At 45.6% G+C, this 23,633-nt stretch overlaps 5 protein-coding genes and 1 non-coding gene across 6 annotated transcripts; all 6 read right to left on the bottom strand.

Moving 5' to 3' along the window:
- Window positions 1–414: 414 nt before the first annotated feature.
- LOC6606066 (odorant receptor 74a) lies at window positions 415–1,827 on the bottom strand. The gene is made up of 4 exons (XM_002030840.2): window positions 943–1,827; window positions 760–855; window positions 523–705; window positions 415–465 (listed from the first exon to the last, which is right to left on the bottom strand). Exons 1-4 carry the CDS (start codon window positions 1,825–1,827, stop codon window positions 415–417), a joined length of 1,215 nt encoding a protein of 404 aa, XP_002030876.2.
- A 7,970-nt stretch (window positions 1,828–9,797) lies between these two features.
- Window positions 9,798–11,897, bottom strand: LOC6606067 (transmembrane protein 209). The gene is made up of 5 exons (XM_002030841.2): window positions 11,792–11,897; window positions 11,431–11,735; window positions 10,764–11,371; window positions 10,378–10,707; window positions 9,798–10,318 (listed from the first exon to the last, which is right to left on the bottom strand). Exons 1-5 carry the CDS (start codon window positions 11,812–11,814, stop codon window positions 9,956–9,958), a joined length of 1,629 nt encoding a protein of 542 aa, XP_002030877.1. The 5' UTR covers window positions 11,815–11,897; the 3' UTR covers window positions 9,798–9,955.
- Window positions 11,898–12,538: 641 nt separating this feature from the next.
- On the bottom strand, window positions 12,539–12,610 carry Trnap-cgg. The gene has a single exon. It is a non-coding gene; the product is annotated as a tRNA-Pro (tRNA).
- Window positions 12,611–12,787: 177 nt separating this feature from the next.
- LOC6606069 lies at window positions 12,788–13,977 on the bottom strand. Its single transcript, XM_002030842.2, has 2 exons — window positions 13,584–13,977; window positions 12,788–13,458 (listed from the first exon to the last, which is right to left on the bottom strand). Exons 1-2 carry the CDS (start codon window positions 13,975–13,977, stop codon window positions 12,986–12,988), a joined length of 867 nt encoding a protein of 288 aa, XP_002030878.1. The 3' UTR covers window positions 12,788–12,985.
- A 760-nt stretch (window positions 13,978–14,737) lies between these two features.
- LOC6606070 (polycystin-2) lies at window positions 14,738–17,354 on the bottom strand. Its single transcript, XM_002030843.2, has 4 exons — window positions 16,815–17,354; window positions 16,322–16,693; window positions 15,546–16,264; window positions 14,738–15,463 (listed from the first exon to the last, which is right to left on the bottom strand). Exons 1-4 carry the CDS (start codon window positions 17,352–17,354, stop codon window positions 14,884–14,886), a joined length of 2,211 nt encoding a protein of 736 aa, XP_002030879.1. The 3' UTR covers window positions 14,738–14,883.
- A 252-nt stretch (window positions 17,355–17,606) lies between these two features.
- On the bottom strand, window positions 17,607–22,296 carry LOC6606071 (allatostatins MIP). The gene is made up of 2 exons (XM_002030844.2): window positions 22,032–22,296; window positions 17,607–18,722 (listed from the first exon to the last, which is right to left on the bottom strand). The coding sequence occupies exon 2, from the start codon at window positions 18,718–18,720 to the stop codon at window positions 18,079–18,081; it is 642 nt and encodes a 213-aa protein (XP_002030880.1). The 5' UTR covers window positions 18,721–18,722; window positions 22,032–22,296; the 3' UTR covers window positions 17,607–18,078.
- Between the last annotated feature and the right edge of the window lie 1,337 nt (window positions 22,297–23,633).

The following is a 23,633-nucleotide window of genomic DNA, read 5'->3' on the forward strand; positions in this document are numbered from 1 at the left end:
CGTCTTCGGATTGCAGCTGTCAACGTAGCAGCAAATTTCGCCCGTTCCAAATGCGATGCTCGCTGCTTAGGAGTCGAGAGTGGAGAACCACTGGATTGATGATGCTCCGACTGGCAGATGCAGTTGCAGTTGCATTTGCAGTGGATGCTGCCGCTGCTACTGCTGCTGCAGTGGGGGGTGCATAAATCACAGTCATGCACGTGTTAATATCCTTGAATGCGCTCGAAAGCTCCATTGTTGTCAGCGGATATCCAGCACACAAAGGTAGGAGGGAGTGGTTGTGGGTGGGAAGTTATGCATCCTGTTTTCGGGGGCAGACAAATGGCCATGGGTCAGGCCACAAATGATTCCAGGTATCGCATAGCTTCCAAATGATTGGCAACGCAATTATTCCAGCAATCCGAGTCAGCTAGCTCATCGCATCGAATTTAGGAACGTGAAGTAGGAAAAGGCGCCCTGAATGATCTGTGAAATTGTTGAATCAGTAGTTAATCAATCAAAATGAAGTTAAGGGCTACTCACTTTCAGCACAGCAGTGAGACTAACTCGAAAATAATTAAGGCCAGTGATGAAGAAGGGTCTCGAGTTCAGTTGGATGGCCAGGGTCACCAGTTTCATCAGCTTGACATTCTCGCCAACGTTGTCCGACTGATGAATCACCTGCTCCCAGTCAGCGGTGTAGTACATCATACCCAGTTCATCTGTCTGCAAGAGAATTTTAAAAGATTTGATAGCGGAGAGTGCAATTGAAACACCCACTGTTTTAAGAAGAATTGACCCGAGCATTCCCAGGGCCAGTAACTCCATAAACTTTGCCAGGAACCACACAATATAAGTCACATTTCCCCAGGGATTCTGTATAAAAAGTTATTGATCTTAGGATGTTGCATTATTTTCCCCTTTTGAATTAGTAGTTGTATAAATTTAGATAAAATTACCAACCGTAAATGCCTTGAAGAACAGAGCACAAAGCAGTCCGGCGCTAAAGGCGAACATTACGAATATTCTGAGGGTGAACTCCTTCTCCACCCGCTGGCCAAAATCCCTCAGAGCTGCGTTTCTTCGCAGGATGTGGGTCAAAACTAACCGGTAAGCGATGGCCACGTTTAAGGAGCTTCTTTTCTTCAGCAACATCTGTGCTGAGCGACGGAGATCCTGGCCAAGCTGAACATATCGAGCATTTAAATGCATCATCAGCTCGCCCATGATATTTAGCTCGCCGAACAGCATGCTGGTGATGATGAAGCCCACCCAGAAGTTGAGCACCAGGAGTGGAATAAAGAAGTGCAACTGGGTGTTGTCGAAAGGGTACACCTGCTTGTAGAGCATTTCTCGACGATGGTAAATGACATTCGTCACCGGAACCAGAAAGAAATTGAACAAGGCCAGCAGATAGACGGTCGAATTGACCCGTGTGGCCAGCATTTGCCTTTGAATGCTGGCAAACAAGTGGGGTTCCATCTCCTCGCTTACGTAGATTTCCGCATAGAAGCGCTGCAACAGGGCCCGGAAGCGATCCTTGTGCCAGGCCAACTGGAAGCAGCGTATCTGCATCTCGACCAGGATCAGATATGTGGGCAAGCCCGTCAGCAGGTTGTCCATGTCCTGCCGATTGGCTATCAGGTAATGAAAGTCCACCTCATTGTGCTCGCAGAAGACCAGGAAGCCGAGAAAAATCGTCAACCTGTCCAGGAAAACGGTCCAGCGCCCCGACTCCGCCTCCAGGGGCCAGGCGACGTGGTTCAGGACACGGTACAAGGACACCGGCCACGGCATCGGAGCCAACTCTCCGCCGGGGAGACGGGGTCTGTAGCGATGGAACGACATGACTGGTTGGACGTCTCTCTGGATTGACGCCCATTTATATTATAATTTTAATTGCCGCCGGCCTGATGAAATATTAAATTCATGGCCCAATCATAAATTATTCAGATTTATTTGCGTTTGTCAAAATAAACCCGAAATCGAAACCAAACCAAAATCCGTCAGAAAACCAACCCCATTGCTGATTTGCTTTTGAATTCCAATCAACTGGCAAAGCTCGGAGTTAATTGACACGTGATTATTGAAGCTTTGGGTATGGGCTCCACTTTAAAGTCACCCCTTCATTTGATTAAAGCAACACTTCTAACATTTTAAAGCTGTTTTAATTTACTTAATTTGCCATTAGTTCAAATACACTTATCATTTCATACTATAAAGTATCACAAATAATTTAATTGATTTTAATTACCTACAAGTATTTAAACAAGCAGTTAATTAAGGGCAATAGCTAATAGTCTCAAGGGTGGTTCGACTTCAAACTCAAATCATTCCGAAAATCCACTCGCATCATTGCACATTCGTCTCGGCGGACAGCCGCAAACAATCATTTTTATGATTATGATAAAATAACACTGACATAATTCCAATAAAACCGGAATTGCCCTGGCACACTGACTGACAGCTCGGCCTTTGTGCCCCGTTCACCTGGAAGAAGGCAGGATTCAAGGCTCCAGGACCTTCGCTTTCCCTCCTCAGGACTGCCTTTAGGACTGCCTTCAAGTATGCACCTGGGAGCAGCTGCTCATGTGTGAGTATGCCCCGGATCCTGGCCAAATCAAAGGACGACCGAAAAGGCGTCGGAGCAGAGCAAATTCAATTCACTACTGTTGATTCTCCGCCCGTTGTTGTTCTTCTTGTTTGATAAAAGGGCTGAGGAAAGGCCAAACAACAGGGAAAAAAACCCAAATAATATTAATATGCAAATTGAGTTTTTTAGTTGAGTGATCTAAGCGGATAACCGAGGGCCAAGTCAAGGCGAACGCCGGTCTCGAGGGACAGACACAGGATGCGGGTGCGGACTAGGATGAGACGAGGATGAGGATGAGGACAAGGTTGCGGAGTGGAGTCTCTCTTTGGGGCATTTTGTTTTTTGCTTTATTGATTGCCGGCGGGACGGCACACGTACTATATATGTATGTATATCTGGAGCAGCAGTCGTTTTAAATGCGAGTATCGAATCAATTGAAATCATATTTTATTAAACGTTTACGGGACCATTTCCCACAACCGCCGCAGGAGCACGGAACTGGGAAAATATTTACAAGAAGTTACAGTCTGTGACCCACACCACATCGAAGAACAGGCCGCCGGCAGCGGCGAACGCTTCAAATATAAACACATAAAAAACATTATACGTACTGGTAGGTACACATAAATCCGTATCCGTATACGGATCCGTATCCGTATCTGCTGCTGTGTGTGCGGCCGTCGGCAAACTACGGGTTATGGAATTCTGCTGATTCGCTCGCTTTTTGCGTGAAAACAAATTCCAAAAGAAATTGAAAACATCCAGACGCAGATTGAAAGCAAACGAATGGCGATGGACGATGGCAAACAGAAAGACCTGCGAAAAGGCACGAATCTCGGAAAGCTGCAGCACCAGCAGTCTGGGAAACGCCGCCCGAGGGATTGGCCAAATGTCACGCAACTTTTTGCAATATCTCCCGTTTCCCAACTCCAGGCCACCAAATGGCGTTCAAACGAAAAGACAAACCAAACACCCAGCCCCTTGCAGCAATTGATTTATAATTACGACCACCAGCAAGGACGACCGGAAGTGGGCCAACAAAAGCCGTTTTGGCGGATTTGCTCAATTAGCCAGGTCAGACATGAAATCGAAACCGAAACCGAAACCAAAACTGAAGCCCAGCGGTTCCGGATGACTTGCCCACTGGGAATTGCACTAAGAAAATTATTTAAAGTAAGTAAAACTTAAGATACGTAAGGCGTACTATTATTCAAATACAACTTTGGTTTTTTGTTTTAAACATTTCATAAGTAATTATCTAGACTTAAAGGTAAAACAATTATTTAATTAAAATAATATTAAATTTAAATTAGTTGTGATAATATAAGAAGAAAGATATTTTTGTTGAAAAAATCATAACAGTGAAGAGCAATAAAAACCCCGACGTTTTTTAAAAGAAAGGAAATAATTCTTGGTGCGCTCCTTTACATAACCCGTAGTGCGTAATTTCCGCCGGGGAATTTTCCTTTTCCTTAAAAGTGGGCAGCGCCTACATTTGTTTTAACGGACCGTTCACCTGTGGCATACGCGGCGTATGAGTGACCAGATATCCAGCTTTCCAGGAATTATTCGTTCGTCCGTCCCTGTTACTATGTGAAATATATGCAAATTGGATTATATTCATATGAAAGGGCAGCCTAAGGCTCAGTGGTCCTGGGCACGTGTGACGCCCCAGCATCAGCATCAACCTGATAAAAAAAACAGAGGATGAAAAACAAAATATGCTGGTGAGTGGTAGTGTCCATTGTCTAGACATAATTGGGAACCAGCTCCGAGATCGACAAAGGAAAGGTATTTACTTTCCGAAAACTCATCGAAATACCCTAGCTTGTACCGAAGTCATTAAATTTAATGAAAATGGCCCTCATTTACAAAGGGCTAACAAGCGTATATGCGAGAGCACAGAAATTGTCAGATAATAAGTTTTATTAAAAACCTTGCAAAAAATCGTAAGAAAAATATTGAATCCGCCTTAAAATTTTAATAATCAGGCCAAACTTGCTTTAAGGAATCATTAATTTTACATTTCCTGCTTGAAAAAGTGAATGAAACAAATTTTTTAAAAATGAGCTACCATTTTTTCGATAAAATATTTTATATTCACACCAAGTATGCTGATTTCCGCTGTCGAGCCATTCTTAAAAAAGGTTTGCTTAGGTCTTTAAACAGAATTTGTTGAATGCTACCCCATTTGCGCGTTGATATCTTTTAAATTCCTATCAAGTATACGCACTGATTTCCGATTTAGAACATGACTCGCAGAACATTAAAGAAACATAAGCAAAGTCACTTGAAGTATGGAAACCGTAAACACGGGCTGCACAAAAAAGGGGCAAGTAAAGTGGGATACATGCAGACAGACAACCGCACTTCTCACAAAAGCCCCTGAATAATTAAAATGTCTATGGCAACGCACATCCTCGCATTTAAGGAGAGCCACATCCATGATGATCCGATTGAACTCCGGATGGGGGATAGCAGGGCAGGAAAGCTGCAAATCGAACACGCAGGTTTACATGCGCCTAATCCCATTGTCAGCCGGATGGCCCGAGGCTGAGTGACTCGGAGTCGGAATCGCCTGGCACCCCTTTTCCGCTTGCACCTTAAAGGTCCTTCCACCGAAAGGCCTCAAGCATGTCCGTTATTTTGTTTACAAGAAAACATAAATCTCAGCTCCTGCGGCCGGAGTATGTGGAGTATGTCTGTGTGCGGTCGAAAGGATTCGCTGCCGTGTGAAATGGAACATATCATCACATCCCCGAACCACACACATATGTGTGGGTGTTGGCGGGGTTACGCTTTAGGTTGCTCTCCTCGCTCTCCACCGCCTCCGGCTGCCCACAAACAAAAAAAAATAAAACGACCAAGGATGAGCGCCTTGGGTTGGGGATTGGTGTTTGGGCTTGGGGTTTGGGTTCGGGTGAGTGGCAAAAGCTTTGGTTTGCACGCGTCAACTGTAAAATCCTTTTGACATGCAGCCGGCTACTCTTTCGTCCGAAAAATGGGCTTTAGAAGCTGGGAATCCAATTATAAAGAATTTTAAACTATGTAGCGTGAACAGGACACTTAAAGTGGGCAAAAAGGGAAACTGAGCAAAAGCCAGGTTATTAGCGGATGTAGTCCGTAGTGTGTGCAGCAGTGGGAGCTTGTGGGAGATGTGTGTGTGTGGGCAAGTTATTAAAAGGAAGCCAGTTCTGACAGGTCACAATCAGTCAAGGGCTCACCCAGCTGAGCTCCTGCGTCCCACTGTATAAAAATTGACCTGAAATTTATACGCCATTCTCGCTCTCGGGTTTTCGGGTTGCCAGTTGAAGAAAAATATAGCAACAATCCATAAAGTAAATGTAGCATTTAAACAAACAAACCGGGCGACATCAGAGTTAGATCGGCCAGGAGGAGGTCCTGGGCGATGGGGAGGGGGAATGACAATCCGGGCCAGGAGCTGTGACAAAACACTGGAAGCCAAAACTGACAGTGACAACTGGCTGGAATGGAATGACGGGGAGCACAAGGAGCAGTGCTGATGATGCTGCTCCTGCCCCCCATTCGTTCGTCGTTCCCCCATCCATTGGCGTCCCCATCCGAGTGGTAGGAAAAAATTGACATAAGCGGATATGTTACCCAGCGCCTTTCCGGAGCGTGTTGGGGCGTGGGAGTTGAAGTGGAAGTGGGCGTGGCACTGGCCCATATAGGCGGATGCTGCAGGAGCAGCGAGCAGAGCAGATAAATTAATGCGATTTTTCATGTTGCATGCTTGAGTTTGATTTATGCAATTATATGTCTCTATATGAGCGGTGGAGCATGTGTACGAAACTTCCTGAGTGCGGGTGACAGACAACTTTTGTCAAATACGTCTAAAAGCAGTAATTTTTTATATTTGATATAAGGCGGAAATGCTAAGAACATTTCCGGTTCGTTACCTACGCGCGATGGCAGCTTTGTGGAATTAGTTGCCCTATTGGGGATACACTTCAATATTCGAAGCAATGTGGACATGGTATAACGTTACGAGTAAACAGAAATATTGGAGAGGTATAAAATGTATTAATAAAAATGTATTGACATATTTTCATTTTTGGTTGAAATATTCATATTTTATTGAGGCATATATAAAACTATATAAAATACAATAGTATCAGCACTATAAATATGTTATAAAAGCTTAAATTAAAATTATAATAATCACTTCTGGGATATGGGAATTTTTTCCAGGTATTCCTTTCCACAGAGCATCTTCCTCGGGAAGCGCAGTCAAGAATCGTGTGGGGCATGCAGCCAGCCGGCTGGGGCATGTTAATTTGTCATGATGCCACTTGCTTACTAGTTCTGCTTGTGGTCCACTCATCCGGCGGCCAGCCTTGAACACTCGTGCTGCATACGGAAATTACACAACAAATGGACTTTGGACTTTGGACATTGGACTGGGGCTGCTGTTCGTTTTTCTGGAATCAGGAGAACAACCTGAAATCTGGCCAAATCCGATTAAATGCAAATGGCTCCGCAACCCCGACGCACACATCCATAGCGCAGATTAGTTGCGTAAGTTATCAGTGGGAAGTGAAAGGAGTGCGATGCGGCAGGTGGCTCGGGTGGCTTGGGTGGCTCTGGTGGCACCAGATTTGAGTGGTTGCACTGCAGCAATCGTCAGTCAGGCAAACACTGCAGCAATTCCCGGTGGCCAGGAGGCGGTTATACGACTAATTAATATTTCAATGGCCGATCCGGTTGCATGTCTCTGCGAGACTTTAAGCCATTGCCAGTTGAAGTTGGAAAACTGCTGCTCCTGCTGCTACTGCTGTCCGCCCAATAGCAAAATGGCAAAATAGCTGAATAGCTGAGCATGGAAACTCATTTCGGCCATTAATGGCCGATGGTTTGCGGAGTAACAAGGCGGAGAGTTGGCAGTCGTTGGTAGTCGTCGTCAGTCGTCGTCGTTTCAAAGGAAATGACAGCCATTTCCATTTTTAGCTACGCTTGGGAAAGCTAGCAACTGGCGAGGACCAGGTCCTCCTTTAAACTGGAACTATACAAATTGCTTGCTTAAAATATGCGCTAAAAAATTCCCAGCCAACATCGTCGTCGTCGCATTCCCAATATTTGAACATTGTCGCAAGGCATCAGCATCAGGATCGGGATTTTATGTAGCGCATATTCCTGCTCCACATCCTCTTGGAAAAAGGAAAATAAAAGAGCCACTTCCGTTTTATTTGCGCAAAATTAAATAAACCGAAATATGGCTGACCATATTGGCGCATAATGGGCAAAAATATTTTTTTCATTAATGCCCCATGCCCCACGCCACATGCCCCATGCCCCAGCGTAGTAGATGGCAAAATAAATAAATAAATAAGCGGAGCCAAAAAGGAAAGCCGAAAAGTAAAAGCTCCGACTGCGACCAGCTTATTGTGTGTCAATATTTGGTTGACCAGGCCAACGGATCCAGTTTGGTGGCTAAGTGAGTGCCTGGCCAGCGGGCGGAGGTGGAATAATAAAATCATTTTAATAGTTTCGCTGCCTGCAGTTTTACCGGGCTTTATGCAGCTCAATGAAATTAAAATGAACTGTCATTAAAAGTGGCTCCTTTGATATGTTCAACGATTTTCTTGTCATCAATTCAAATAGTTGCTGCTCTTTGGTGGCCACTTTAATGAAGTTAATGAGTATTTAAATTCCCAGGGCTTAAGCCAACTTGAACCTGATTAATTATACTTAAAAGTGCCTTCAATATTTAAACAGAGTATATTTTTATTACTGATGTTTGGTATGAAACACTATACCTAATGCCCTACTTACCATATGTCTTTGTTCTTATAATAAATGGATGGATGGACTTATTCAACATGTCTTGAATCAGCAATTCTATATCCGTTTACATATTTACTTTAAATACAAAATGTTCACATCCAACTGAATAGCATTGGCCATTGAGTGTTCACACCTTCCGCCACTTTTCCTTTCTTCAGCTGACAAGTGCTCCATTTAGACTTTTCCTCTCCGCCCGTGCCACGTCCCAAAGACGTCCTCGTCTCAAGGATAGTTAAGCTGCTTCAAAGCGATATTAGATGAAAATTTGTGTAAGCCGTAAAGAAAAAGCCCATTCAGGGAGAGTGTGAGGATTGCCAATCGAATTTAATGCGCATTTCTTTTTAAAGTGCCAGCAGCTGGGAACGCACAATCCGCCCAGCCACCACCCATCCAAGAAGGCTTCTTTTGTCAACAGCAGGGTATTAGGAGGAGAATCCGCCCGAATCCCAGCCGACACCCACTCGGGAGCAACCCAGCGAGCCGCACTAATCAACACAATTACGAAGCAGTCGAAGGAAAACTTTTCTAATTGGATATGAAGACGCGCACATGCGTTTCTTTAAAGGAATTTTACTCCAGCAGGCGAGGGTCCAAATATTGTGACAAGAAAATGCCTCGGCACAAGGAGATACCGACGTTCCGCGCCCCAAGTTCCAACTCCAATTCCCATCTTAGGCATGGCATCTCCCAACTCCGCGGCTGAAATGCTTTGACAAATTATTTTTAAGCCAATTTACAACTTGAGAAAAAGTATCAGGAAAACATATCACTCCACACACACACACACACAGGGTGTGTGGTTCGCCTCGGTTCGGTTGGGTGGCTGAGTGTGAGTGTTTGTGTAGGTAAAGCAAATATAATGCGAGGGATAAAAGTGTAAAGTTGACAACCCAGGCACATTACTCACCCGAGGTGCCAGCCATCCAGCCATCCGGGCATCCGGGAGAGTAGGGGCGGCATTAAAATAACCAGCCAACCGATTCAACGTCAAGCCAGAGCCCAGAAATGAGCATGGCCAAGAGAAATGGTAATGTGACTGGTCGAGAGGGCCCAGGTCCTGCTCGTCCTGGCGCTTGCTTTGGGGCCTCCGTTTGCGACTCCTTTATTTTGCACTACTTTGGAGCATTTTCTCAATGTCTCTCACTCGACAAAATGTCGACAGCGTCGGCGGAAACCATTAATTTTGTCACTTCGGAAGTGCAAAGTGGCGAGCATGTGGGAGCATGTCGCTGGCCGAGCCAATGGCCAGGTCACCACCAACTGGCTGGTCAATAGTGAGAATCATGAAAGGGCAATTAAAGTCGGGCACCTGTGTGCACCTGTCCGCGAATATAGCTTGCCGCCGACTGCCAAACAAGTTAATTGCACAGACCGCAGGCCACACGACACTTGATAACCGCGAAACCACAACAGTCGTAAGTTGGCTTAATAATTACAAATGCATAATTTAATAGTAACGAATGATGAGGATTGCCCAAGCACCAAACGATAGTCGAGTCACAAAGGATGATGCTTAGAAGTAACGAGTGATTAGGGGTTGGGTTTAAAGTCATAGCCACGGCCGATTAGCTGCACAGTTCAGTCTTCGATCACGCACATAATGTTGATGCCACTCTTGCCAAGATTTACGCACTCCAGAGCGGAATCCTGGTGCTGTCTCATATAAATAAGGAACTGTATGATAACGTAGAACAGGTTATTCCTATCGTAGACGCAGTTGTGTAGTTCCTTGTCACTGATGAAGTTAAATTTGGGGTTAAGTAGGTTTCCGGTACTCAGAATGGCGCAGTGGGCCTTGTTGTGAACTGCGTTCACCACGTCCTTGGTTGAGCTTTTCTCGTCGCGAATTAACACGTAGCGGGAGTGGAAGGGTCGTCCGCCGCCCTGCGGCAACGGCATCAGCTGGCTATCCAAGTACACGCAAAACAAATGGAATATTATCTGAAGAATAAGGTTACAATTAATCAAATGAGCTTAGTTGCCGAATTTCTTATACTCACAGCTGCATCGGTGGGCAAATGCTCGTCCCGCTGCGGTCCGTTGTGTGTTTGGCCCGAGTACCAGCGGTAGTCAGCTATGCAAGAACCCTGCGCAAGCTGCTTGATGCGCTGCACCAGGTATTCCTGGTTGCTAAAGGTGTCCAGGAAAGGTAAGAGCATGGGCAACATGGGCGCACACGTCTGCACGAACTGCTGGTTCTCGGCTGTTTTGCGTAATCGCTCTAGACTTACAGATCCAATTTTAATGTCAATCAGAGCTCGCTGGCGGAAAACATCGTCCACATAATTGATCTCTTTGACCAAACGCTGCAGTATGGTAGTAGAAATCCACTAGAAAATGGTAAGACTGTAGTAAATTGCAGTGGAATATTGAACGGGCTGCTTACAAATCTGAGGTTGGCCACATATTGCGACAGTTTGTCCGTGGATATGCGCTTTATGACCTCCGAATTGCTGTCCCTAAACTGAATGCCGCCAAACTCCTCAATCGAGGTGGGAGCATTTTCCGTAGAAACAGACGGAGGGGGCGACAGTTGATAGATGGTGGTCTTGAGCATATAGGCCGCGTTGTTGCAGTAGTTCCAGAAGGAGTTGGCCGATCCCATGGTCTGCACATTGGGTGTATCCGAGCTGTCCACCATGCTGCGCTCCCGATCCGCCTGCTTCATTAGACTGGTCAACTTTCGGGTATCGGTCATGAAGTCATCGCGTCGCACCTCCGCATACGGGGACTTGTAGGTAGACTCGTTGCTCAAATTGCTGGCATTCAGCGAGTTGTTTCGCACCATCGAGGAGTTGTAAGAGGTGTTTTGCTTAGTCTGCTGGGGCGTCCTTGTGGGACTTGGACTGCGGCGCATGGATTGCGAGCCCCAGCACGAGTCCTCGAAGGAGGAGTGCCAGTTGATGATGGGTATGTCGTCATCTATATCGCTATCCGGTTCGTAGCTGCGTGGTTTCATCACGGCTCGGGAGCAAACTGTCCGAAAAGAGTTCTCTACGGGAATTAAAGTGGTTAAGTGGATGCGTTAGACAGGGTTCCTTTGGATTCCTCACCTGCATTGCCGTCAAGCAGCCACTTTTGGATATCGCTACCCATAACTTGGTCACCACCAAACCATAACCACAAATACTTGCCGAAGCAGGCGAGCGCACTTAGGCCAATCAGGGTCGTAATGGTGCACTCCGCCAGGAACCAGTAGGTCCTGTAGTCGGACCGACATGCCTGCCAGAGGTCGAAGAGAAGCAGCGACAGCAGCACCACATTTATGTAGCACCACTTGAGGTAATGCCGCGCTTGGGCGCCCTGCAATCGCAAGTCCAGGCTGCGCTGCACCACCGGATTTTTACTCAGGGGCGAGCTGGGGAGCATTCATGGGTTAATTTTATGAATTCTACACTAGTTTCTACCGCTTACCAATTAGTCCGTGTGAAATTCATTGCCTACTATCTAATGATTATTAGAAAATCTCCTGAATATGTCGAAAATGCCGGGAAAACTTGTTTGCAAGTGATCGCACAGACAAAAAGTTAGAATACCACAAGGTCACAAAATAAATACCGTTTGGAACGAAACGCGTTTTGTTGGTACTTTGTTGGCTCAAGACACCTTAGCGGAGACACTTTCCCTAGCGCAGACACTCACCAATCGGCGATGTTTTTGCGGGTATCGATTTTTAAAACCAAATTCACAATTTTTTTTAATAGATTTAAAGTTATTAATTTTTTGTTCAACGGAATGCTTAAAGCCATTCACCCACTTTAAACGTATTACTAAGCTGCCATTTTTAATTAATCATTTAAATGAAGTGTATTATGATATTTTTTTAGAAACGTTATAAATTTACCTGTTTTTTACAAAAATTTATTCTCTATCTTCAATTATTAACAATTAATAAATAAACCGTACAAACCGAAATCAAAAAATGTTGGAACATTGATGAGGACGCTAAAAAATTCCTTAATTTAATTTATTTTGTTTTTAATAATAAAAAATAACTCTTCATTTCTTTCATTTCCTAGTAAATTATAGATTTTTTTGCTTATATATTACATATGTGCAACTAAATGTGTATTCTCAATAACTTAAAAATATTTTAAAATAAATATTTATAAAAATGCAATTTTTATTATATCTAAAAATTTTACATTCTTCAGCGCACTTGGGCTCGTCCGGGAATTGAACCCGGGACCTCTCGCACCCGAAGCGAGAATCATACCTCTAGACCAACGAGCCGGATTGAACCGCAGTCGACTAATTAGGCAATCTATTGTAAGCCCAAAAAACTTCCATATAGCCATTCCATAAGGTTCCGCTTAAAATTCACCCAAAATGATGTTATCTTCTCTCCATTTAGCCAACCAATTATTAGACTCTCGTAGCACTAGACCCTTAATTGCTGAGAAAGAATAAAAATAACCATTTAAAGCCATTGCAAGGGTATACAAATCAATTGTTAAAGGCCCTCACTAAATTTAAATAAATCACGCTTGAAACTATATGATATATTAACAATAATATCTTATATATTGTTTCCTGATTTAATACATTTTCGAGAGTACGGTACTCAGATATAGCTATTCAGTTTTTCACCAGTGTGTTCCCTGATCTTTAAGCCCGCATCACTGCCCGTCTTCTCCTTCTTCGTTTGCCGACGACTGTTGGTCCGACTCCCACTCCCACACCGATCCCCGGGACAGGAGCTAGTTGCAGCAGGAGAGGATTACTGACCAGGGCGGCGGCGATGCCCAGAACGGTGGCACTGGCCAGCGGAATCAGGAAGCTTTTGGCCAGCAAGGCCTTTGGTGAGATCTCTGGCGTTCCCTTGTGGGAGACTATCTCGTGGGAGTCGATGGGGTAGGAGCTGTAGGAGTAGTCCACTGGTGGCCCCGGGTAGTGGCCATGCTCGGGTCGGGGTCGGTAAAGGTGGTATGGCACTCCTGCCTCTCCGCTGGAGGAGTAGCTGTGCCCAGGAGCAGGTCCTGGCTCGTAGCCATGTCCGTTGGATGGTCCATAGTCATACTGATAGGGGTGACTGTCATAGGAGTAACTTTTGCCAGCACTTCCACTGCTGCCATAATGCCCTTAAATGTTATTAAATACATACTTATTGAATCTACATGAACATAGTAATTAATTTTATATAGTGATCATATTAAGCTTTAGTATATCGCAGTAGATATATACATTGGGTATTCCTTGAACTCACCCACGCTTATTCGATCGTGAATATTCCCACCCAATTTCCACTTATCATAGGCCTGGCTGAGGTTATCATTTAGGCCACTGGCTTGGGAGCCATGGGCTCCTCCAACCGGCGGCAGCGCTCCAATGGGCTTGGATATAAAGCCAGCTGCAGTGCTGTCCAACTTGGATGACGATGAGCCCGGTCCGCGGTAGAACTCCGGTGGAGGATCGTAGCTCTTGGCTGCTGCGGAGCCCACGGGGTCCAGTTTCACGATAGCCTGTCGTTTCCGCGGCTGCATGGGCCGCCAGGACTCGGATTCCTTGGACGCGTTCTGCGCGGATGCGTGGGTTATGGTTAGAAGGAGACCAAGGCAAAGGCCAAAGGCCAGGAGTAACTTCCCTTGGGACGCGAACATGTTAACTGAGTGCGCCGCCTGCAGACCGACGGATTTTATATGGGTCCCGGTGTCGCCATGTCGTCATCTGGAGTGGGTGCCATTACAAGCGCTGGCGACAAATTGCAGTCCGACAATTTCAAACCGTCGCCGCTTGGCTGCTGGCATTGAGACGTCTGCACTGCGTTTCGGGAGCGATTAGTGCCGCCAGCTTGGAGCCCCTTTAAGATTTGGCCACGCGGCTCTTTCCACACTCTTTCATCAGGCATTATATCAGGCGGAGGGAGCAACGAGCATGTAGTTGCCAATTTGTGCCTCTCTTGGATTATTGAAATAAAGCGTGCGCACCCAGAAATCCGTAGCCCCCCCGACAGGTGAGCAGCCAGAAATTAGTGGAGTTATTCGCGCCCTCGGCAAAAGAAAAACAAAAGTTCCAATCTCGGTTTTAATTAAATCATTTATCGCTGCTTATTTCTAAAGTCGCGCTGCTCAGCGAAGGGGAATGATCGGAGGTGAAGTGAGGTCGTAGGGGGCCGGAAAAGTCATCTTTGGTGCAAAAGAAAGCACAACCTATGGAAAATGGTGGAAAGTGTTTCTAGAACGGTTGCGCAATGAACGGCTGTTTCTTACTCTTGCTAGAATATATTGTCATTATCATCCGATGAAAAAATTTAAATAATAATAACCTTTTAAACCCAAGGTTGTATACATCTTTTCATCTGGCTCAATTTTAATATCACTGGAAGCAGACTTGATCAGACAATCAAAAACCAAGTTGATGTCTTTCTTAGACTGAAACGCCTTTATTAATGCCGTGCGGCATTTTAGAAATATGTACATTCCAATTATATAAAAGAAATATTTAGGAATACATAGCAAAGTTTGTTCTTGAATATGAAAAGTCTTGCCATTGGATCACGGCGATCATCAACGGCTCTTCCGATACATTTCCGGCATGTCGTCGGGATCGGAGTCGGATGGAGGTGGCGTGGGCAATTTGCCATCTTTGTCGCCCAACACCAATCGCTCGAGGATCTCAACCTGGAGGTCCAGGATAGCCATCAGCTTGAACAACTTCTCGCCGCGCAAGTGGTAGTCGGCACTTCGCTGCTCCTTGGTCAGGCGTGCCCTTTTCAACTCCTGCGGGCTCTTAATGAGGTCCCTCTTGAACTTAATCAGTTCCCGCCTATTTAGCTCTAGTTCCACGTTCTCGGCAACAGTATGTCCACGGCGTTCGTACGTCTTTCGCAGGCATCGAAAGGTATCGCCAAAAAGATCCGCATACTCCACGTGCAGAAATTCCAGGAACGTGATAGACGACCGATTGGCATGCTCCTTTATGATCCTGCTCGTCTCGTTGAAGTAGTCATAGATGACGGAGGCGAAGACGTTCATTAAGAGAATCGCCAGGAAGAAGACCAGTGCCAGGTAGAGCAAGATTCCTAGAATGCGGCCTCCGTGGAAGAAATCCGCAGGATGAATGTCACCGTTAAAACCCATGGAGTACCTGGATTAATTAGATTAGTTCATGGTTGAACCTAATGACTTGAAAGCTACCAAATAGAGATGTCATATTTAGGGATACGTACCACATGCAGGTGACCACGGACTGAACCATGTGGCTGAAGACCACTGCGTTGTTTCCATTCGGCACCGCCAAAGTAATGCCTATGGCCATGATGACTACCACAATAATTACACCCAGACTGGCCACTGCTCGCCAGGCGGAGAAGAGGGTCTGGGTGAAAAGCTGAAAGACGGAGGAAAACTGGAGCACCTTCCACAGCCGCAGAGTGGTGATGCACACCAGGAAGCCCTTCACGATGAACAGTATTTGGTGGATGCGAAGTGGACGCTGGAAGTCGAGATACTGACCCTTGGTAGCCTTCTCGACCATCTGCAGCAGGGCATCTGTCTCAATGTCGCGCATGATTACCAAAATGGCCAGGAGGACGTTCAGTATATATATGGCCAGATCCACCATGGTCCAAGCCTCGTGGGCGGCGGCCGGATGATGCCAGATCTTCGTGAACACCCCGCGGGCGAACAAGATGACCAAGACTGTGTACACGAACAGTATGAGAAGCTGAGGGGTGCTTCTCGTCTCCACACTTCCCAACATTGACACAGAATCCACATGCACCCGGGGCAACTGGATCCCGAATGGGCTGTTCTCCAAACGCAGAGTGATCAACGTGAAAAGGTTTGCATCGGCGTTGTACATCGTCAAGTCGATAAATAAAGCCGAAGTATTTTTATCCAGCCAGCTGTAGTCTCTCAGGTATTCGATCTGCTTCACGCAGTTCACCTAGCAGCATTTAAAATGTACAAAATATTCAAGAATATCTCCTAGCATTATCCAGACCTTTGTGCTCATCATGAGCACCACGTAGCCGGCGACTTCCGGGTAGTTGAGCAAATAGCCATAATGATCATAGTTGAGTAGCAGGCCATTCAGAAAACTGGGCTCGAACTCGGCCGGTACAAAGGGGTCGTAGATCCGCCAGAACTTCTCCGTATAATGCATCCGGCTATAAGGAAGGCGCCACTCGGGCGCATAGGTTTTCGTGTCCCACTCGGGCCTACCCAGTCCAATATGGCAGTCCACTGGGCGCATTTGGCGCAGGCGCACCACCCCGATCTTCTGCCACTGATCCATGGCCCACCAGCCCTCGTAGCCGTTGGTTTTCTGCGCGTAAAAAGCCTCGACTAGGGTGATCTTCAGATAGCTGTGCACCTAACGGATGGCTTAGGTTAGGATCACTCTTGGAAATTTTTTTTGATAATTCGATTGCCATTTCTTTCGGAAGTTTAAGTAATTCAATAATGCAACGCATCGTACAAAACACATTTCTTGCCTGGTATATAAAGTACACCTGCGACAGGCCGAAGGTGACCGTGGTATTGTCCCAGAAGAGTCGCTGCATGTTGTTGGTATTGAAGTAGTTAGTCTGGTCCTCCTGCAACACCACCATCAACATCAGGGCAATAAAGTAGGAACCGTAGAGCAATAGGTCCCCGGCAATATGCTTGTATTTCTGGTTTAGCTGCTCGTTCGTGTGGCCCTCGGAGATCAGGAGCTCGGAGCGCAGACTGCGCAGCCGGATCTTCAAGTAGTCAATGTGGTCCATGCTGGGCCCTCCCTCCTCTGCTTTGTAGGGCGGGTCCTCCTGCGGCCAGGTGGCATAATCGATGCTCAGAATGAAGAAACGAATGGGCTCCAGGATGAGGTATTGGAAAAAGAAGACCAGGACGATGGTTACCAACATCGTCTTGAGTCTCTGGGGCTCGTGCATAAATCCCGAGAAGATTGCGACCAGGATGAAGCACACCAAAACGACACTTGCGGTCACCACGAAACACGTCAAGTCCTTGCGGCTAATACTTGTGAGACTCATTTTAACTGGCGTTCTTTGAAATTGCTGCAAGTTTGTACTAAAACTCACTAGATATAAAATCCACGCTTGCTGCTTTTAATTTTAAAAGTCCATGAACTTAAAACACATGTATATATAGTACCTAGTTGTATGCCCGTGGAATGAAAGGGTATGGCATTGTCCTTCAGTTCGTCCATCCGTCTGAGATTATAAAATCATTTTAATTTTAATTAACCAACCCAACCAAGCCATAAAATCGATACTCATTTTGAATACTTTCAACGTATTTGTATTTCGTATTGATAGTTGCCATTTGGTATGTATTGATGTATATTTAAGTATAAAGATATATGCACAATTCATTAACTTAGTTAACGTTTCTAAATTAAAGCGGTATTCTTCCGAAAGTTCCTCTTGTATACGTGGAGACTAGGTGCTAGAGTAGATACATAGTTGACTAGACATACCGACATATATGTATGTAATGCGTATAATACTGGCTGATCGAGGCGGCGATCTGGATCGCCGGTCATCAGTATCCGGTGACTGGCGAGCGCTTTCATACATTTTCGGAATTGACTTTCAGTGGCACGGGACCGGGAGAAACTCCGGACAACCTAGTGCGACATGGACACTAAGAACAGAACCCCTTCGCGGAGGAAACACACATGCTATATACGGTTAGATACAGGTGGATTAGTTAGTCTGGTTATGATTTCCTGTGCTGCGACAATTCTCTGCGAGATTAGTTGCTGGGCAACTGGGAGCGCTTGCCCCAGCCGCCGTGGAGCTTCTGCCACTGGTCGCGTTTGCCCCACATGCCCTTCAGGTTGTTCCAGGTGGGTTCGCGCTTGCCCCAGGCGCCCCTGAACTTGTTCCAGCCCTGCGCCTGCCTCCTCTTTCCCCAGGCCACGTTCATGCTCTTCCAGGCCCGCTTCTCCACATCCGACTCGCCTGCAAGGTCATCGAAATCCTCGCCAGACTGCGCTTGCTGCTGGAGCGGCTGTTGCTGCTGCTGCTGTGTGGATTGTCCATTTCCACTGGCCAGCCTTTCGAAGGTGTCCCAATCGATAGTGTTGGTGCCATCCGTGATTACTAGCGGAACAAAGTGACCGGTCATGTAGATGTCCGGATCGCTGGCGTCTCCGCTGGATGACCGCTTGCCCCACGAGCTCTGCAGCGATTGCCAGGCGCGCTTGTTGTTGCCGTACAGGTCGCTCTCGCTAAGTTGATCCAGTACCACCTGTTCGGACAGGCCTCCGCCTCCTGGTTCATTGGAGGGTGGACTGCCAGCACTGCCACTGGCTACCAAATTTCCACAAGCGCTGCCCAGAATGAGGAGCACCATCAGAAAGCCGTAAGTTCTCCGCGTTTTATTGTGGGCCATAGCTGTGGATATAAAAATTAAAAATATAAAGACCGCGACTTTGCTGGATTTAAATGTTAATTAGTTGAATAATAAAGTATAAGTTTCTGAAAAAGGACCTTTTAAAATATTGCTTGAAACCAATTTTGAAACTCAAAACAAAAACTAAATTAAAATCAAGGTACAAAAAGGTAAATTATTATACCTCTAACAATTACAAGGAAGTTAGTTGTAATTCAAAATGGAATTTTAACGAAATTCCTCTCAGTGCAAAGGTGTAAATATGAATGAATAAATGCCTGACGAAAGACCGATCCTGATGAGCAAGCACAACCGCACTCGCGGAATGCTCAATTAAGTCGCTGCCGACGCCACTCGACTGCTCCCTGGGGGACCCGGGAAGTCCTGGAGAGTCCTGCGGCAATCATTTCCGCCCGCGCCTCGGAATTACTGGAACACGCGCAAGAACAACAAGCGAGCGGGAACAAGCGTAGCGATTTAGCTAAATAACCTCTCTAATTGAAAGCGGTGGGGGCCGCCGGGTGGGAGGAACTGGGTGGTGCCCACCTTCGGCAGGATAACTGAGCTCCTGCCGTCTGCCGACCGCTGCGTTAAAAGGCAGCAGCGCATAACAGTTACAATTTATGGTCTATTAATGTCCTTTCGGAGGTAGCAACCAGCGGGGCTACTGAGGAGTAGGCATTTCATTGGGCTGACTTCGGAATGCCAGTAGGCCAAACAATGGGGGGCGTGGGGCAGAAAGCCAATGTGCGGAGATGATTGGCAACCGGAGAAGGGAGAATCGCAGTCGATAATGATGCCTTAAAACGTTGATACGCTGCCCCGCAGTCAAGATTATGGTGCTGTTTACGCACTGGCTTAAGTGCCTTGCGATTGCACTTGCGGCCACTCGACAGACTAGACAAAAGCCGGAGGAAAATTCACGGAAAACTCAGTGGCTGTGGATGTGGATGGAAAGAGCAGCGCGCTCGCTTGTTTGCACTTCCTGCCAAAGTAGTTTTCCCTATGCGTTCGCATGAGCACCGCCACCATATTGATTTGCATACATTCTAGCATTAGCTGTCAACAAAGCCACATCCTGTTTTAAGGACACTCCAAGAAGGCGGAAACGTCGGCGTATTATGATTTCGTTATTGCGTATTTTCGCAGTCCACATGCATAATGAAGCTGATATTATTATATCCGCCACTAAGTGCCTTATGAGTAAAAATCGATCTAAAAATAAAGCTTGGAATGTACCTCAAAAATCCTTAATAAATCTATTATTTCTTGCTTTCCTATTATCCCTTTTTTAATGATTTTAAACGTGGCTATACGAAAAGCTAGCACATATTCCTGATGAGCTCTCAATATATGTTGAAGTACCCCAAAACTTGCCTAGAACCAGCCCTAATGGACAAATCTAATCCCTTAACTGCCCCGTTTCTATTGGAATTATTACATTTGCCGTAATCCCCGTCCGATTTTATGGTCATTGCGAGTCGGCTAGCAGCTGGTAGGCGCCAATATGGAAAGTCATCAACCGGGAATCAACTATGCAAAGCCCACTAAAATCGGAGCCACTGTGGGCAGGAAGAACGTGGACATGGTATCTTATCTGGAAGGTCGCCTGATTAAATGATGTTGCTGGCCGCCCGCTTGGATTGGCGGACTAATTGAGAAGCGTCGGCGTTGGGCTAACCGGTTTCTGGATGCGACCACACTCCGCATACGGATGCGTCCCCTAGCTCCTGGCCAAAGACCAACGACTCCTGACTGATTGTCCGAGTGCGGAGTTGGCTCTTTTTTTCCGTCTTAGCCCGGACTTAATTTGTGCGCTTGTCGTTGATTGATTGACGCCGCCCAGATGAAAGTTTTAGCGGCTTTGCTCCAAATTATAATATATAGCCACCGCGATGATAGAGCACGCATCGAATTTTATGACCACACCCCCACCACCCGCAGCGAGGATAGGATTGGAAGGAGTTTTGGGGGTCAAGGGGCAGGCAAACGTGCCGGGTCAACTTGTAATTGAAATTAACTGAAAATATTTATGGCCCTTGTGGCTGACATTGCTTCGAATTTGGTAGTTGACTTACACAGCTCCATTATTAATTTGCCAGCCTGTTGCCGAATAATTCATGTGGTGTCACATGAATATCCTTCGTCCCCATTGGCGACTCCCTCAAGTGTGGCAAGTGGCAAGCAAATTTTCGCGCCAAAATTAAACAGCCCGTTGCAAATCGAATTCGGCAGCTCGCCTATTTTTCGCATGTCTCGATAAATAGCTGGCGCAAATATTTGCCAAAGGATGGCATTCGCCAATAAGTATTTTGTTTAAATAGGTTTCCTGCCCAAGACACCCACGACACTCTGCTCAAGAACTCGTCGCCTGTTGCCGCTGAGTGTGAATCGAATTATTCCCGGGGACATGGACATTAACGAAAAGTCGTAAATAAACAAAATATCCGCAAAAGAGTAAATATGCTGCTCGTCTCAAGCAGGTTAGCCGTGGGACTCCCGTATTTTGTCACTTCAATTTCCAATGGGTTTGTTTGGCAAGGGAGTTCTGCATAATTTGGCCATGTTTCGCAAATAAATTTACGCTGATGAGTCTTCTACTTATCCGAGGAAGCTGACTATTTTTAAATTTTCGATACCTTTTTACATTTTAATTTGTGAACGAACGAAATGTGACGCAAATATTGAAAATAAACGCGTCATCGGCTTTTAATGAATAGTTAAAAGGGCACACATTAAAATTTTCACAAAAAGGAAACTAAGGAAATTTTTTGGAAAAATAAATGACCTTTATACATTTTTTATAAATTCACAAAAATTAAAATGGCGTTATGCCATTCACTCCCGTTTCAAATATAAATACAAACTTCTTCAGATTTCATTAATTGACAAAACCAAATATTTTATTAAATGGATGGATTAATTTAGCAATCGCAATCTTTAAGTTCACATATTTACTAATTTATTTAACCTTTAATCAAACACAAGAGAAAGGTAAGTTCATCTTACTAATAAATATTTCAAGCACATTCCTCAATGAATTTATTCCTCAGATACTAATTTGTTATTTTAAAAATGATCTTTTTCTTTATCTTTGAAAAGGCTTGCTTTGTGTACCACTTCTTCGAAATAAATTAAAAGCCAAATTGTTTAGAACTGGATTTGGAAACTATTTAATAAATTCGCGCAATAAAAAATTTAAATTTCAACTAGAAAATAAACCACAAGAATTCACTTTTGAATTCATTTCCTGGGGCCTCAAAGCCTCAAATCGAGTTACGAGCATATTGAATATCGAACGAACCACTTACCTGACTATATATCTCCTCGCGATTTTAGCGTACGAATTATTATTGAGGCCAGCGGAAACTGCGGCCAGGGTTTTACAATTTTATTTCGGGTTTGCTGTGCACTCTTTTATAGAATTTTTTCCGTCATGAAATAGCGTTTTTAAGTGAGTTTACGGGCGCGAGTGCAATTAAATTAGCGCTCTCACTTGACCGGTGTGAAACAGATTTCGAGGAGCGTGGGAGCTGGAAGTCCTGTCCTGGCTGTTGGCTGTGCGCAAACCTGTTGATCAACTGCTAATGATACGCAGCCCGGCGCGGCGGTCGCTTATAAATCAAAACGGAGGCGAATCGCCGCCCGAGCGGCCATCCATGTGTCCACGAAGGGTGCTTCGTTTAGGTGGGTGAGTGTGTGTGTGTGGACAGGAATGCCGGCTGCGCACGCACACAATGGCAGGGGGATATGGATATCCGCTTGTCGCCTGTCGTTTGTGCAACGGAAGTGGCCGAAAAGTGTGTTGCCTACTTAGCGGGGTACGTGTTAGTATAAGTGTAAGTGTAAGCGAGCGTAATGTGTGTGTGCGTGTGCGTGTGGGTGAGTGAGGAGAAGCCTCGAGTTTAGGGCACACATGCGCGATTGTTTGCTCTGACTCCCACCATCCGACCGGCGGAGACCATTCTCGATCCCCTGGGGAAGCCGAGCCTTGGACTCATTCAAATTCAGGTACACGCACTCCTTGGGGCATTTAAAATTAAACACTCCGCACACTTACAATGAAGCAAATGGAACGACTGACGACAGCATATTGCATATTGCATTTCTTTGTCACCGGGTGGCAATTGACCAAACACAAATACGATTCCCGCCACTTACCAACCACCGATGTACCTATGCCCACAGCTCCATCCTGAATGCGACTCCACAGCAGGATGCTTAGGATCCGGAGGAGAACCCTTTTAGTGCTTCATGAATATTTATGGCGACACAGCGCCTCCTCCGTTTTGTTGCTAAAAAACGAAGGATAAAAAGAGCTTCTTCAATTACAAGTGACGCCCCAAAGATGTCAAGTGGGAGTGTGTGTCGTGTTGTGTTGTGTGTGTTGCAGCGTATCGCTTTCTATGCGAGCACATCAACAGGTTTTCATTTGTGGCCATTTGATGGGACGCCGAATAAACGATGATGGGAATATTTATGACACTCCTCTGCCGGTGCGTATAATGAATGGGCCATGGGACCCCACCCGCACCCGCACCCGCACCCGCACCCGCACCCTTGGAGCGCTGCAGAGTTCGTCCATCCAGGAGATAAGCTACGTAGTTACTAATTGATTTGGCCACTGATAAATCGCTGCCGACTCTCAACGCCGATGACAGCTACATGTGTCCGTTCCTCCACAGCACTAACAAAAAACTTGATCGATTATGACGCTCTTTAGCGAGAAAATCAAATATTTATAAATGTTGGAATGGTTTTATTTAGATATGAAAAAGTATTAATTCTACGGTAGAAAAGGGGGTAATACATGAAGATTGGATGTTGGTTTCAAATAAAATTAAACAATAAATAACTGTTATTATAGTAATATATTTACTTTTAATATATACTTCCAAGCTGAAAGGGATTTT

Source organism: Drosophila sechellia, chromosome 3L (assembly GCF_004382195.2).
Source record: "Drosophila sechellia strain sech25 chromosome 3L, ASM438219v1, whole genome shotgun sequence".
Taxonomy (NCBI): domain Eukaryota; kingdom Metazoa; phylum Arthropoda; class Insecta; order Diptera; family Drosophilidae; genus Drosophila; species Drosophila sechellia.

What these genes read in the sequence shown, in the direction of transcription:
- LOC6606070 (XM_002030843.2), bottom strand. Translation starts at nt 17,354, where the DNA reads ATGAGTCTCACAAGTATTAGCCGCAAGGACTTGACGTGTTTCGTGGTG. An exon ending in AGGTGTACTTTATATACCAG is followed by an intron (nt 16,694 to 16,814) that starts GCAAGAAATGTG and finishes GCCATCCGTTAG; the next exon opens with GTGCACAGCTATCTGAAGAT. An exon ending in TCCGTGGTCACCTGCATGTG is followed by an intron (nt 15,464 to 15,545) that starts GTACGTATCCCT and finishes TAATTAATCCAG; the next exon opens with GTACTCCATGGGTTTTAACG.
- LOC6606071 (XM_002030844.2), bottom strand. Translation starts at nt 18,720, where the DNA reads ATGGCCCACAATAAAACGCGGAGAACTTACGGCTTTCTGATGGTGCTC.
- LOC6606067 (XM_002030841.2), bottom strand. Translation starts at nt 11,814, where the DNA reads ATGAATTTCACACGGACTAATTG. An exon ending in AATTTCACACGGACTAATTG is followed by an intron (nt 11,736 to 11,791) that starts GTAAGCGGTAGA and finishes AATGCTCCCCAG; the next exon opens with CTCGCCCCTGAGTAAAAATC. An exon ending in ATGTGGCCAACCTCAGATTT is followed by an intron (nt 10,708 to 10,763) that starts GTAAGCAGCCCG and finishes ACCATTTTCTAG; the next exon opens with TGGATTTCTACTACCATACT.
- LOC6606069 (XM_002030842.2), bottom strand. Translation starts at nt 13,977, where the DNA reads ATGTTCGCGTCCCAAGGGAAGTTACTCCTGGCCTTTGGCCTTTGCCTT. An exon ending in TCACGATCGAATAAGCGTGG is followed by an intron (nt 13,459 to 13,583) that starts GTGAGTTCAAGG and finishes ATAACATTTAAG; the next exon opens with GGCATTATGGCAGCAGTGGA.
- LOC6606066 (XM_002030840.2), bottom strand. Translation starts at nt 1,827, where the DNA reads ATGTCGTTCCATCGCTACAGACCCCGTCTCCCCGGCGGAGAGTTGGCT. An exon ending in TGTTCTTCAAGGCATTTACG is followed by an intron (nt 856 to 942) that starts GTTGGTAATTTT and finishes CTTTTTATACAG; the next exon opens with AATCCCTGGGGAAATGTGAC. An exon ending in GTCTCACTGCTGTGCTGAAA is followed by an intron (nt 466 to 522) that starts GTGAGTAGCCCT and finishes ACAATTTCACAG; the next exon opens with ATCATTCAGGGCGCCTTTTC.